The 15,869-nt window shown below is 40.8% G+C and overlaps 1 protein-coding gene across 2 annotated transcripts in view; it reads right to left on the bottom strand.

Moving 5' to 3' along the window:
* Positions 1 to 15,869, bottom strand: part of LOC143035282 (WD repeat domain phosphoinositide-interacting protein 4-like) — a 41,462-nt gene that overhangs the window by 3,985 nt on the left and 21,608 nt on the right. For both annotated transcript variants that reach the window (XM_076202150.1, XM_076202149.1), the window contains 3 exons: positions 14,347 to 14,555; positions 10,324 to 10,425; positions 3,419 to 3,531 (listed from right to left, as the gene is read on the bottom strand). In XM_076202150.1, coding sequence (XP_076058265.1) covers positions 3,419 to 3,531; positions 10,324 to 10,425; positions 14,347 to 14,555 — 424 coding nt within the window. The remainder of the gene's footprint in view (positions 1 to 3,418; positions 3,532 to 10,323; positions 10,426 to 14,346; positions 14,556 to 15,869) is intronic.

Below are 15,869 nucleotides of genomic sequence, written 5' to 3'. Positions count from 1 at the left end.
TCCACACCTCTTTTACTAATCTTTCTTAACTCCTTCTTTCAATAAATATATCCAAACCATCCCAATAATATTTCATCAACCCTATCTCCCAACTCCCTTTCCATCCCCACTCTCCTCCTCACCTCCTTGTTTCTCACTCTATCCAGCATAGTACCTCCTACTATATTTCTCAGGCATTTAATCCCAAACGCATAATGGGAACTGTGGAGACAAAATTATGCGGTCCACTAGTACCAGTGTTGGACATGGATTATATAATTACTCGCTTAGAAACAGAGAGGAGAAACTGGGTGGAGGCATGTTCCTGGTTAAGAAAAACTTAAATGTGATGAAAGTTACATATGGAGAGAACAGGATGGAAATGATCACAATAAGAGTTGAAGATAGTGACATGAAAAGCAGAAAATTTACAGTGATTTATGTGTCCCCAAAAATGGGGTCTTGGAGAGAGATCATTCCAAAATGTTAGATGATACAAGACTTTCATTAAGTGAGATGCTGAAGGATGGAAGTAACGTGGTACTTGTGGGAGATTTGAATTGCAAAGAAATATAATGGAAAGAGATGACAGTGAAAGGTGGAGTGGATCAATGATCTACATAAGAAGGGATATGAAGTTAAGGCTGGGTCAACTTTCAGTGCCAGTAGGGCTGGTTCAACTGTTTTAAAGCCCGAGCAGCCCCACACAACATCAAGATGACCGGTGAGGCAGCAAATTCTGATAAGTCTGCCATTGCAGCATTCATACCAACACTGAAAAAACATTGAGAAGCATGGCTACCATGCCAAACAGGTAATAAACTATGATGAGACAGGCCTGTATTGGAAGAAAATGTCATCTAGAATCTTTATTGCTAAGGAGGAGAAAACAACACCAGGATTTAAAGCATCCAATGGCAGATTAACCCTGCTGCTGGGTGATAATGCAACTGAGGACCTGAAGCTGAAGCCTTAACTTATCCACTGTGAAAACCCAAGGGCACTTAAGGGTTATGTGAAAGAACATCTCCCAGTGATATATAGATCCAACATGAAGGCCTCGATAATGTCTTCTATGAACCAGTATTATGTTGTAAATTATTTGTCCCCTGCACTGCTTGACTATGTTGCCAAAGAAAACATTGCCAACCATTTCTCCTGCTGGATGACAATGCCACAAGCCACCCAACAACCATGGAAGATTGGGCAGACAACATAGGGGTGATGTTTAAGCCCAAAAACACGACAGCACTCATCCAGCCCATGGACCAATGAATGGCTGCTGGAAGAAACTGTGGCCTTGTGTGTCAAGCCAGCTGATGACTCCATTGGATTTTGTGATGTGGCACCCATTCATAAGGATATTGTCAGGCTCTTACATATGGCTAGCTTCAAGGAGGTGGATGAAAATAATGTGAATGAATTGCTACAGTCCCATGATAAGCCACTCAGCAATGAAGATCTGATGGAATGAGCTCTCCATGGCGATGATGATGATGATGATGACGTGCCCAAGCAAGGCCTTGAAATCAAAACACTTCATGAGGTGTTCTCTGGCCTAGATGCAATCATTGAAAAAATAAAGGAAAGGGACTCAAACCCAGCATGAAAAGGAACAGTTGCCTATAATGTGGAGCTAGCCTTCAAGATCTACAGAGATATATTTGAGGCCAAGAAAAAAAATATAAGGCTAACCACCATTTCCAGCTTCTTCAAACCTGCCACTCCCACCCACCCAGCCCCCTGCCCTGCATCAGGTGACCCAGACTCCCCTCTGCCACCTAACCAGTCTACGTCTGGTGCTCTTCCGCCCATCTCTGCTGCCCAGGATTCGTCAAGCCCTACCACTTCTGATGACAAGGAGAAGGTTTCCTTGGGATTTTAGTACGACTAGCCATGAAAGGTACGTGCAGTGCAAGATCGGGTGGCTAGTGGCATCCTACAGAGCCTCTTTTTTTTTTGCTCTTTCCAGTGGATATAGGCCTACCGGGGAAACCATTGTATAAAAAGTAATGTGTCTATAACAGTCCCTCTTTGGATGGCATGGAAAAAGTTTTAATATATAACTTTCTATATATGCTAGGCCATGGCTACTTTCCCCATTAAATTAAATCCTATTAAAACTTAATTTTGCTATCCAATTGTTCATTATTCAATCCGGTTTTCGGGAACATAACCCAATCGTGTAGTGGGGGAAACCTGTAACCCCTACAATACTTCTCAGGGATTTCATCTCAAACACATTAAAACTTTTCCTCGCTTATGTTCCATGTTTCTGTCCCATACAGAAGGGTGGACACTTGGAACAAACTGGACAAAACAATAGTGTGTGCAAAAAACTATACACAAATCTAAGAGCAAACTAGACACTACAAGAAACAAAGGCGGGACACCACGAGCATAGCTCCCCTTCCTGTAAGATACAAATAAGTAAATACAACTAGATAACTAGGTAAATACGATCTTCTCTTAGCATCCATTCCCAAATGTCTATTTCTCATTGCACTTTTTAATCCCCCAAGGCATTTACTCACTTCTCTCACTCTACATTCTACCTCCACCTCCATTCCTCCCTTTCCCACCACATTTGCACCCAAATATCTAAAGCTATCCACTTCCTCCAGTCTCTCCCTTAATACTCACAATTTGCTGCCATCCTCCACCCTTGTACATCTCATCACCTTACTTTCACCCACATGTATTTTCAACTTCCTTCTTTCGCACACTTTCCCAAACTCTGTCACCAACTTCCTTAATCCTTCCCCTGATCCTGCTACAAGTCCAGTGTCATTAGCAAACAATAGCTGGCTTGTCACCACACATGAAGAACATAAACAAGATAGGGACAATGCAAAGGGCAGCAACCAAACTGGATCCCAGCCTTACAGATAAGCCATATGAGGAGAAACTAGAAATGCCAGCATTATAACAAAGAGGAAACAACATGATTGCAGTGTTCAGGGCTTCAAAGGAACTAGACAAAACACAAAAAGGTCTTTTGGTTTGGAGCAGGGCATCACAATGCCATAGGATCAAACTGAAAAAGACAACATGTCTAGAGGCTGTCAGCAAAAGCACAGCTTTCTGCACAGATGCAATCAATCCATTGCCCAAAGTCTTTTTTATAAAACAACAGCTCCCAAGTAACCAACATCATTCATCAGATTGGCCCATAAGTCACTCACACAAGGAAGAAACATTGCATTATTGTCTATGGCTCAAGTGGGGCAGTGTAAGATGAGATGGGATGGTTGTGGGTGGGTGCATGCCTTGGCTGGGTACTTCCCTTGTAAGGGTGAAGAGGCCCTTAGTATATACAGAGTTTTTATTTATGGTTCTGACTTTAGCCAGTATACTCATATAAACCTTGACTGCAAGCAAATATGTATCAAAATTGATAATTATATAATCATGCACTAAATTTGTACAAATAAATTACCATAAACAGCTGAGTTGGCCCCAAATGCACAAATACATGCACACTCAGGTGGAACAGTAAAATTGGCGAGAGCCCACTGAGACTCCCCATACTGACCAAGAACTTTGGAAAATCTGTAGGATGAAAAAAAAAATATATATATATATATATATATATATGTATACATAAATCATAAAAAAAATAATACATATACCAAAGGCTTTTTCCCCCTTACAAGGGAGTTAGCCAAAAAACAAAGGCATAAAATCCACTCCCACCCATTCCATCCCCACATACTCCACTCCCATTCACCCCACCCCCCTCCCTCCCTCTTATCTTGGCTCCTCCTGTACGATGGGTCATCCCTGCATCTCGCCCACTGCCCTGGGTCAGAGGTAGTGTTGCAAGACACACACATCCACAGCAAGTCTGCTTCATTAAATCAGACACCCCCCTCTCAGTCCCCTCATGCAGAAATGGAGAAGACAGGAAGAAATCCCTTTGGGCTGTGTCAATTTATTTTTCACACATACTCCCTCACCCCATCCCCCACCCACTCCCTTTCATGCATCACAGTATCATCCACACACAACCGTTCTCCACACACCTCTGTCTTCTCCCATCCTTCCTCAACAATGCCCTTTTTACCCCATACATCCATTTCATCCTTGGTTGTCCCCTCATATTCACTCCTATCTCTGCCTTCCACACCTCTTTTACTAATCTTTATTCAGTCATTCTTTCCATGTGTCCAATCATCCCAATACTTTTTCATCAACCCTATCTCCCAACTCCCTTTCCACCCCTGTTCTCACCCTCACCTCCTTGTTTCTCACTCTATCCAGCCTAGTAACCCCTATCATACTTCTCAGGCACCTCATCTCAAACATATTCAAACTCCTCTCTTATGTTCCACGTTTCTGCCCCATACATTGATGTTAGCACAATCATTTCTTCATCCATTCCGAAATGTCAATTTCTCATTACACTTTTAATCCACCAAGGCATTTACTTGCTCCTCTCAATCTACATTCTACCTCCACCTCCACTTCTCCCTTTCCTGTTACATTCACACCCAAGTATCTAAAACTATCCACTTCCTCCAGTCTCTCTCCCTTAATACTCACTTCCAGTCTGCTGCCACTTTCTACCCTTGTACAGCTCATCACTTAACTTTTATCCACATTCACCTTCCATTTCCTTCTTTTACACACCTTCCCAAACTCTGTCACTAACTTCCTCAATCCCTCCTCTGATCCTGCTACAAGGGCAGTGTCATCAGCAAACAACAACTGGCTTATCTCCCACTTTTCTGCATTTTCTTTAACCATCTCCAATCCCTGGCCCATTACCCTTGCATTTACCTCTTGCACCACCCCATCCATGTATAAGTTGAACAGCCAAGGTGACCAAAAAAAAAAAAAAAAAAAAAAAAAAAAAAAAAAAATTATATATATATATAATGGAATAAATTAACACAATAAAATCAAGGCCTTACTTTGTAAAATAAAGATCCTCTCATATATAACATATTTGTAAGTTTTCAATCCATGATTCAAATGTCTCATACAAGGAAGCTCAAAGCCTGGTTGTCAAAATCGACACCAAAGACAAGGTCATGACTGGCAAAGCTACAAATAATGCTAACTAATGTACTTTATTTTAGATAATTTTTCCTCATTTTTGACATTACAATTTGACATACTTCCGCCAGAAACAGTTCTTTTCATAATTATTTTTTCAACTATGTGTCAAGTTAACTTTTCTATGTACATGTTCTGACGCAGGAGTATGTAGATGCGTGAGAGGGTTAATATAAAAATCCTGAGCATTCAGAGTTATAGAGGATACTCTAAGAATAAAGTTTAATGTGAATACATGTAAATTCTGTAAAAAATTAACATAAGGTACATGCATATATAGCTTATGATTATAAAAACTAAAACTGATACAAATTGATCAGTCAAAACTATTTGAATATTCTTATTATCAATATGTCCAACTTTCTTCTATCATTAAGCACTTCTCTACCCTACATACATTGAAATTATGGAATACTCCATATACATATCTTGCTTCATTCTTCTTTTAGACATGTGGTGGTCCTGCAAGATGGTAAAGCTGCCCATTTTAAAATCTTCTCAACCCTCTCACTTCACCAGGAGGTGCAATGCTCATGGGGTGATACTCAATCTATGGGCTAGTCCAAGATATCTCTTAATAAACTAACTGTATTTCTTACACTTTTTTACACATGGAGAGCTGACAACAGGTCTGCAACTGCTCTCCTCTTCCTACCACCTTGAGCTGGTGACATAGAAACTGCTTCACAGATAAAACACAGATGACCGTCCAAAATTTCTTCCCAGAGAGATTTGCGAGAGGTTCCAAGGACCATTTGTATTACTCCAGCCATCTGTTTAGCCAAGCTTACTGGACTTGTCAGAGGCAGGCAGTTTACAAGCCCACCCTCACCATAAGTGCCATGTATAAAGGCCATATATATAAATTTAATAACTTGCCCTCCCACCACAATACCCACTATAGATCCCAACAAAGGGCTCAGTTCAGTGTAACTCATGCAAAAACTGGGCCCACCTCACTTGCACAACACTTGCTAACATAAAACAATACACCTCACAAAGGATAACTATAGAAGAGGTCAGAAAAAAAATAGCTTCCCACACAGAGTGCTGGATATATGGAATAACTTAGATAAAGAAACAATGTGTGCAAATATTATTCAAGATTTTAAGAAAAAACTTGATGCAGAAAGATACAAAGATGGGTTACTACGAGCATAGCTCCCTTCCTGTGTAATACAACTAGGTAAATACTTGGAACAAATTAGACAATGAAACAGTGTGTGCAAACACTATTCAAGATTTAAAAAAAAAACTTGATGCTGAGAGATACAAAGATGGGTCACCACGAGCATAGCTCCCTTCCCGTATAATACAACTACGTAAACACTTAAACACAATAATCCTACACCTATCCCTCAGATTATAGCAGACCAAATACATACATACATATACCAACAGCTTTTTCCACCTTACAAGGGAGGAAGCCAAAGTCAAAGGCATAACTCCACTCCTACCCATTTCATCCCCACATACTCCACTCCTTTTCACCACCAGTCCCTCCCTCTTTTCTTGGCTCCTCTTGGATGGGTCATCCCTGCATCTCACCCACTGCCCTGGGTCAGAAACAATGTAGCAAGACACAGCACATCCACAGCAAGGCCGCTTCATTTACTCAGCGACCCCCCCCTACAGACCCAGACTATACACTATTCAAAGACAGCCAGATGAAACATATAATCCATAACCTCAAGCACTTATCTATCTGTGGACCTGACAATATAAGTAACATCCATCTAAAACAGATTGGACCACATGGCATACATGCACTCACCAAGATTGCAAATTACAGCCATTCACACAACACTATACCTGAGATCTGGAAGCATGGGAAAATCATCTCCATCCCCAAACCCAACAGTTCCAACATCACACTACCCAATCACACTTCTCTACACCGCCTCCAAAGTCAAAGAATGCCTCATACTACAACTCGTCACCCCACCCCACATTACACTCTGCAAAAACTTTTCTGATAAACCTCACACAAAGTGTTTTTGATGGCATCAATTCAGATGAGTCCCACACAGAACACTTCTCATAATACTAAACAATAGTAAAGCTTTTGATGCCATCCACAAATACAAAAAAAATATATAACACAAACATGCACAATACGAAAAGGTAGATCGCCATTTATCAGGCAAGTAGAAAAAACTATGTGTCATATAATGATCAATCATCACACACCAGAAACTTTAAGAACAGAGTAACACAGGGTTTGGTTCTATCTGCCACACTTTTTAATCTATGCATGATATATCCACACCCAGCATCTTAGAAATACAAATCTCTTCTTGCACAGATGACATAACAATTACATTTACACACCATAATGCAGACAAAGCTGCAAAAAACTACAATCATACCTTGATACACTCAATACCTGGTTCACTACAAATACTCAAAATAGCCCCAACCAAATCTACAGCCACAATTTTCACCATTTGGACAGCAGAACACAAATACATACCACAATTCTATATCAACAATGCTCTCATGCTGCACACACATGCACCCAAGATTCTTGACATATGATACATCCATGTCATTCAAACAACACATCACAAACATAAGGACTAAATGCACACCTAGACTTCAATGTGCTCAAATCAATTGCAGGAACAACATTTGGAGAAAACAAACTAACACTAAAGTATATAAACACTGCATACATTCAGTGATGAATTATGTGAGCCCCACATGGACCCCTAATCTCACTAAGACACTCCACAACACCCTTCAGACCATACAAAAAAGGGCCTTGAAGACAATTACAAGCTGTACAAATGCAATACCTTTGCTTTTTCTTTTAGGAATGTCCCGTGTGGGGCTATAAGGAGAAGGATGCCTAGTCCCAATCCCCGTCCCTTTCTTCTCGCCTCTTACGATCCAAGTGGAATTACTTGGTGGCAGTATTCTTTTCCCCCAATACCAGGAGGTGCTAAGATGAGAGGGAGGGTGGAGGGGTGTGGAGTGTATTCAGGGATGGAATAGGTGGGAATGATTTTATGCATTTTCCTTTTTGGCTACCTCCCTTGTAAGGGGGAAAAAGCCTTGGTATATGTATGTACAAATGCAATACCAATGGACAATTTACACAATGAGATGAAAGTCCTCAAACTCAAGGGTCACTTTGATATGAGAGGCACATAAACATTTGCTGCAGCCTCCACAAGTACCAGGGGTGATCAGAAAGTAATGACAGTCGGACTCGTAGCTGAGAGACTATAAGTGTTGGGGGGGCGGGGAGCAAGGGGCAGCAAGTGTTGCCTGTTGTTACATGTTTGAGCTTGTCGCTGTTTGTCTAGCTTACATTTTATCGTTGCGCTGTGCAATTGCGTCATTGTTGGTTTGCCTCTCTAACCGGAAACATGGATTTTTCGAAAGAAGGCTGCAGATTCTACACCTTCACAAGGTGGAAACTCGGGAAAAAAGCAACGGAGATCAGAGAGGAATTGTTGCAAGTTTTTCCCGAGTCTACTCCATCACTGGAAACTGTTTCCCGCTGGATTCGAGCTTTCGCAGCCGGAAAATTGCAGCTAGAAGATGATCATTGTCCTGGCCGCCCTCGGACATCCGTGACCGAAGCAACATCCAACTGTTACTCTTCGATTCTTATCCTTGGAGCTCGGTGTCAGTTATGGGAGCGCACATGACATCGTGTATGAACACTTAGGGCTGAGGAAGAAGTGTGCTCGATGGATACCTCATTTGCTTACGGAAGAGCAGAAGAGCGAACGGGTGCGGATTTGTCGTCTATGGCTGGCTGAATTCGAGCCAAATGGTCCGAAACGGTTCTCAGATGTAGCTACCGGAGATGAGTTTTGGATTTCTTTCTTCACCACCAGAGACAAGCAGTCTAACATGGTGTGGTTGAGTGATGAAGAACCTCGACCTCAGATTCTGAAGGAAGGATTTCGCAGCAGGAAGCGCCTTTTCACCATCTTCTTCAATTCACAAGGACCAATGTGTGTGGATGTAATGCCTCAACAGTGTACTATCACAGCCCAGTACTACACTGATCATGTCCTTCCTCGAGTCCTGGAATATCAGGCCAAGACTGCACCAACCCGTCGCCGATCGCGCCTTTTGCTGCACCATGACAATGCTGCCCCCCACAAAGCTCGCCTCACTGTGCAGTTCCTGGAGCAGCAGGGGATCACACTTCTCCCCCACCCACCTGACCTTGCTCCCTGTGATTTTTGGTTGTTTCCAAAGATCAAGGGTGCGATCGCAGGGAAGCTGTTTCATCGCATCCAAGATCTGGCGCGAGCAGTCAATTCAGAGCTACGAGGTATATCGGCTTCTGAGTACCGTGAGTGCTTCATGAAGTGGCGAAAGAGGATGGAACGTTGCATAGAGGCAGGAGGGGAGTACTTTGAAGGAATGTAGGCCACTATTTGGATTTACCTCTGTACTGTGAAAATATATGGTATCACTGTCATTACTTTTTGATCACCCCTCGTACAGCCCACCCAGTACACCACTTGGCAGAACACCCGCACAAGCCAAGAAACAACAAAACAACACCCAAATACCTACATCTCACACACATACTCGTCTCTTCCTCCACAACCACCAGATGCATATGCATAATCATATCACTCACTATTCCATCAACTAACTGAGAGATGATACAATGTGGCATGCCAGGACCCCTGATATCCATCCCTCTGAATCCTCTCTCCCCAGAAAGGACAACAGTTCACCTGGCCAGACTGTAGTATTGGTCCAGGTACTGGTTTCATGGCTTGGGGCATGCCTGACGTTCATCATGCAGCTCAGACAATTTGCCTCTCCAAGCCAGAAGGGCATCTGTCCTGACTTGAATAAAGGACCAAAGAGGCATGTTGCTAGCACCAGCAGGGGTACCACAGCACTGGGACATCACTCAGTCTGCATCACTCCCATCCCCAAGCCCTAAAAGGACACCACACATGACAAACACAAACGTTAGTGACCCACAGCCCTACGAGAGGCCACTGATTTATAAAGAGCTCATCAGCCCTTTGGGTGGCTTTATTTTTGTTCATCTGGACATCCAACATACCCTTCTCACTGGCAGAAAACCAGTGGGGAGGCCAGCTTAGTCACAACCTGACCATGTGGCAGGTAGTATTGAAGTGCAAAGTAGCATTAGAGAGTCAACTATAACTCACATACCACAATCACCTATAAGAGGCATGAAATGCACCTGACCATTTCTAAAATTTCTCATTAATCACCCTTAATCATTCCCACTTCTACATTGCTACACAAGAAAGAAAAAATATTACTTACGTTGATCGTCTGTTCAACTTTGGATCCTTGAGTGCAAAAATGTGGATGGTTCCCTTGTCTGATGAACAACAGAGGAACTCACTGTCACCACTGAAATTAATACTGGAAGACATCCTATGATTACTACATGGATTTCAGTTACTGTACTCCATCATCTAAATTTATCACCACAGATATTCATGTATATACTAATATAAAATGTGTATCCAAAATCAGTCAATAAAATCCTAGGAAAAATAAATTGTACACCATGCACACAGAGTTTTCCTTAAGCTATGATAACACTGGTCACAAATATCAGGCTGTTCAATGTGTACATGGATGGGGTGGTGGAGGTAAATGTGGGGGTCATAGACAAGGGACTGGAGATGGTTAAAGAAAATGGAGAAAAATGGGAGGTGAGCCAGATGTTTTTTACTGACAAACACTGTGCTTGTGGTAGGGTCAGAGGAGAGGGGGGATTAAGGGAGTTAGTGACAGAGTTTAGGGAGGTATGCAATAGTAGAAAATTGAAGGTAAATGTAGGTAAAAGTAAGGTGATGAGATGTACAAGGGAGAGGATGGCAGTGGGTTGGAAGTAAGTCTAAAGGGGTAGAGGCTGGAGGAAGTAGATAGCTGTATTTGGGGTCACAAGTGCCAGGAAAGGGAGGAGTGGTGGAGGTAAATTGTAGACTGAGAGAAGCAAGTAAGTGTCTTGGGGGATTAAAAAGTGTAATGAGAAATAGGCATTTGGGAATGGATGCAAAGAGGAGACTACATATTTACCTAGTTGTATTTTACGGAACGAGAGCTATGCTCGTAGTGACCGTTTTTGTATCTTTCCGCATCCAGTTTATTCTTAAAATCGTGTATAGTTTTGGCGTTCACTGTTTCTTCGTTTGGTTTGTTCCAGACATCAATCGCTCTATGTGGGAAGCTATTCTTTTTCAGGTCTCTTCTATAAGTGTCCTTCTTTAGTTTCTTTTTGTGTCCTCTTGTTTCTCTTCTGTCCCACTTTAATAAGTCATCTCTATCGAGGATTTCCATCCCTTTCATAATTCTGTAAATGGTCAGTAAATCACCTCTTTCTCTTCTCTGTTCCAGTGTTGACAGATGTAGTTTCTCCAATCTTTGTTCATATGTCAGATTTGCCAGTGTAGGTGCCATTTTTGTTGCTGCTCTTTGGATTCTTTCTAATTTTCTTATGTTCTTCTTTGTGCTGGGTGCCCACAATGTTGCAGCATATTCTAGTTTAGGTCTTATCAGTGTAACCACTATTTTTTTAACCATCTCCTCATCTATGTAGTCGAAGGCCACTTTCATTGATCTTAGTAAGTTAAAAGTCTCTCCAAATAATTTGTTGATGTGTTTGTCAGGTGTCAAGTCACTTGAGATGATTACTCCCAGGTCCCTTTCTGAATTTACTTTTTTGACTTCTTTGTTTCCAATTTTGTATTGACCCAATACTCTATTTTTGCTACATTTCTTGATGTTGAAGCTCATCTCACATTTCTGACTCCATTCCCATATTTTGTCTAGGTCTTCTTGTAGCAATCTACAATCTTCTTCCGTTTTTACTTTCTTGAGTAATTTGGCATCGTCAGCAAAGAAGTTCATGTAACGATTTACTCCCTCATCCATATCATTTATATATATGGCAAACATTAAAGGAGCCAATACAGAGCCTTGTGGGACACCACTTTTCACATCTTCCCAGTTCAAGTTTTTGTCTTTAAGTACCACTCATTTTTCTTCCAATTAAGAGGTCCTTCATCCATTCTAGCAGCTTACCCTGTATTCCTCCTATTATTTTAATTTTTCTTATTAATTTTTTATGTGGTACCTTATCAAACGCCTTCTGCAAATCCAAGAAGGCACAATCTACCCAGCCATCTCTTTCTTGTATTATCTCAATTAATCTCAAGTAAAAGCAAATTAGGTTTGTGGTACATGATCTTCCACTTCTAAACCCAAATTGTTTAGGGTTTATTATCTTATTTTCTTCAAAGTGTTTGGTCCATTTATTTCTGATGACTTTTTCACATATTTTTGCTACTGTGCTTGTAAGGGATAGCAGTCTGAAATTTGTGGGATCTTCCCTATTTCCTCCTTTGAAGGGGGGATTGTGCCGATGGCACTATATGGGGCAGAGACATTGAATTTAACCTCTTCAATAAGAGTTGAATACTTGTGCACACATTAGGCTGCCTTGTGTACAATGATGCATCCCAATACATGCATTATAAAATATAAAGTTACAGATTTTATACTCATTCTCTTTCATCCTGAATTTTGAGAACCACAGAAAATGTGATCAAGCTTGTTCACTGAATACAGTGGTCATTCAGCTTCAACTACAAAATAAATATAATCAAGATGCCAACACCAACATCCTTGTAAACCCAATTGCACATCATGATGCTAACACTGGTGTCATCATATTCTAAGGGTTAAGAGAGGCAGAGAGGAAAAATTTAAATATTTGAGAAGAAATGGCTAAGAAGTATGGTAGGGGTTAAGGCTGGATGGAGTGAGAAATGAGGAGGTGAGGAGGAGAGCTGGGGTGGAAAAGGAGATGACAGATAGGGCTGATGAAAGAGTACTGGGATGGTTTGGACACATGGAAAGAATGAGTGAAGAAAGATTAGTAAAAGAGATTTGGAAGGCACAGGTGGAAGGAGTGAACTTGAGGTGATGACCAAGGATAAGATGGATGGATGGGGTGAAAGGGACGTTGAGAAAGAGGGGAATATCTGTTGAGCAAGGAAGGGAGAAGGCAGGAGGGGATGGGGGGGTAGAGAGTGCTTATGTATGAATGATATTTTCATGCAGCCCAAAGGGAATTCTCAGTCTTCTCTTTTTCTGCATGAGGGAATAGAGAGGGGGGGTAGCTGATTAAATGAAGGAGCCTTCTTGTGGATGTGCTGTGTTTTACTGCATTGCTTCTGACCTATAGCAGTGGGTGGGATACAAGAATGACCAGTCATCCATGAGAAGTTAAGATGAGAGGGAAGAAAGGGTGGTGGATGGGAGTGGAATGGGTGGGTGTGGGTACTTGCCTTTTGACTTGGTTACTTCCCTTGTATATAGATAGAAGTTTAGGTGTGCATTTTATCTTGATGTTTGTGATGTGGTGTTTGAATGACATGGATGTATTGTATGTTATACCAAGAATCTTGTGTGTGTATTTACCTAGCTGTATTATACGGGAAGGGGAGCTATGCTCATAGTGACCTGTCTTTGTATCTCTCAGCATCTAGTTTGTTCTTAAATTCTTGTATGGTATTTGCACACACTATTGTTTCTTCCAATTTGTTCCAAACATCCACCACTCTGTGTGGGAAACTTTTTTTTTTTTTTTTAGATCTCTTCTATAACTATCTTTTTTGAGTTTCTTTTCATGTCCTCTTTAATAAGTCTTCTCTGTCAAGGACTTCCTTGCCTTTCATGATTCTGTAAATGGCCAGTATATCTCCTCTTTCTCTTCTTTGTTCCAGGGTTGGTAGTTCCAGTTTGGACAATCTTTGTATGTCAATTTTGAAAGTGTTGGTGCCATCTTTGTCATTGCTCTTTAGATTCTTTCTAATTTCTTTATATCCTTTTTTTTTGTGTGCTGGATGTCCATAGTGTCACAGCATATTCCAATCTTGGTCTTATCAGTGTGACTAATATTTTCTTTACCATTACCTCATCCTTTATTTTAGTAAATTGTAGGTTCCTCTGACTATTTTGTTAATGTACTTGATGCTGAGAGATACAAAGACAAGTCACCAAGGGCATAGGTCCCTTCCCGTATAATACAACTAGGTAAATGGTGATAATGGGGCAGAAAAAAGACCAGCGAAAAGCAACATAAAAAGAAGAAAAAAAAAAAAAAAAAAAAAAAATCTTGGACAATTTATAATGGTTTCCCTATATGCACCAAACCATGGTAGAAAAATAACACTGCTCTCCCAACAGTTTATTAGACAAAAACATAAATAACTAAATCTGTAATGAAAACAAAAGTAATAAAAATTATGGACAGAGATAAAATGACTCCACCAGTAGAGTGTAGCTGGGTCGGATCCTCGTCGCAGTTCTGATAGCTGCACTCTTCTAGAAGTGTCCCAGACACGTATCAATGTGCATTTGTGGGAAGATGTGGCCAAATCTGTGCCATCTCGGTTGAGACTCAAACATGCCAACTCATTTTGATGTGCCTGGACAGTTAACGGTGCTTGTGAAACTGTGGATTCTGTGGTCAGCAGATCCTAAAATAAAATGTAACACAATACAGACTTTACCATCAACTAAACATAAATATATGAATGCCTTAATCTATACAAAGTACATTTTATATTACCAAGGAACCAATGACCTCCAACTCATCACCATTATCATTATTCCTTGTATATCTCACCAGTTACCCTCAACTTTCTATTCCCATACACCCTTCCAAACTCACCACCTATGAGTCTCCCTCTTGAGAATCTTCCACAAGTGGTGTTGGTCACATACAAAAAATGGCTCATCTCCCATTTCCCTTCACTCTTACAAACCAACCCCAAACTTCTCCTTAGCATTACACACTGAACAACCATGGCAACATCACATAACCCTATTATGGCTCCACCTTCACCTCAAAGGATTAGGATTACAAAGGCAAAGCATGCTGCCAGGAGACCTTTTGGTCCATAACTAGGTCAGATGCCAAATAAAAATTATAATAACATAAATACCGTATTTTACGGCTTGCAAGATGCTGCATCTTGGAAGACGCACCCTAATTATTTGAAATAAATTTCTATATAAAAAAAAAAAAAAAAAAAAAAAAAATTCTCATACAAGAACACATTCACCATATATGGTCGGGTATATGATATACCCAACCACTGAACCCAAAAACATAAGAAGCAAGAAGTCTGCAAGACACAAGTCTCAGCACTCATTACAAATTTGCTGGGTGGGCAACGACACGTATTGGACGTATTGTTTACATTACGAAATCACTTGTCCGATTTTGTTTGGCGATGATATTAGTTGGTGATTAGTAAATATTCTATACATTTTTCATTGTCCAAGGGTGGTTTTATTTTTATAAAAATAATTTTTTTTTCAAAAATATGCATGTAGAAATATAAAACTTGAAAGAAATTTATTTATCCTCAAATCCCGAGAACTCATCACCACTGGATTTGTGTAAAAGTTCTGAACTCTCATCTGCAGAGTTATCACTACTGTCAGTCATGTGCAATAATTGATCCTCACTACCATCCATGGGATTACTTATACCACACTTTTTGAAAGACTTTAGAACAACTTCAGTATTAATAGCATTCCAAGATTTCAACACCCATGCACACACTTGAGCTATTGACGGGCGTTTCATTCTTCCACACGGTGTCATTTTATGTCTTCCTTCTGCCATCCATTTAGACCATTCTTCATGCATGTTATTCTTGAATGGTTTGTTGATGCTCAACATATGAATGCAGGTTGCTGTTGGTCAAGTGTCCAAGCTCACTTGATCCAGGGTGTTGCCTTACAATACAACATTCGTCTTGGAAGATGCATTAGTATTTTTC

Source organism: Oratosquilla oratoria, chromosome 18 (assembly GCF_046742065.1).
Source record: "Oratosquilla oratoria isolate Oo_2021 chromosome 18, ASM4674206v1, whole genome shotgun sequence".
Taxonomy (NCBI): Eukaryota; Metazoa; Arthropoda; class Malacostraca; order Stomatopoda; family Squillidae; genus Oratosquilla; species Oratosquilla oratoria.
The sequence above is the reverse complement of the archived record's forward strand: the minus strand, read 5'-3'. Positions and strand labels throughout refer to the sequence as shown.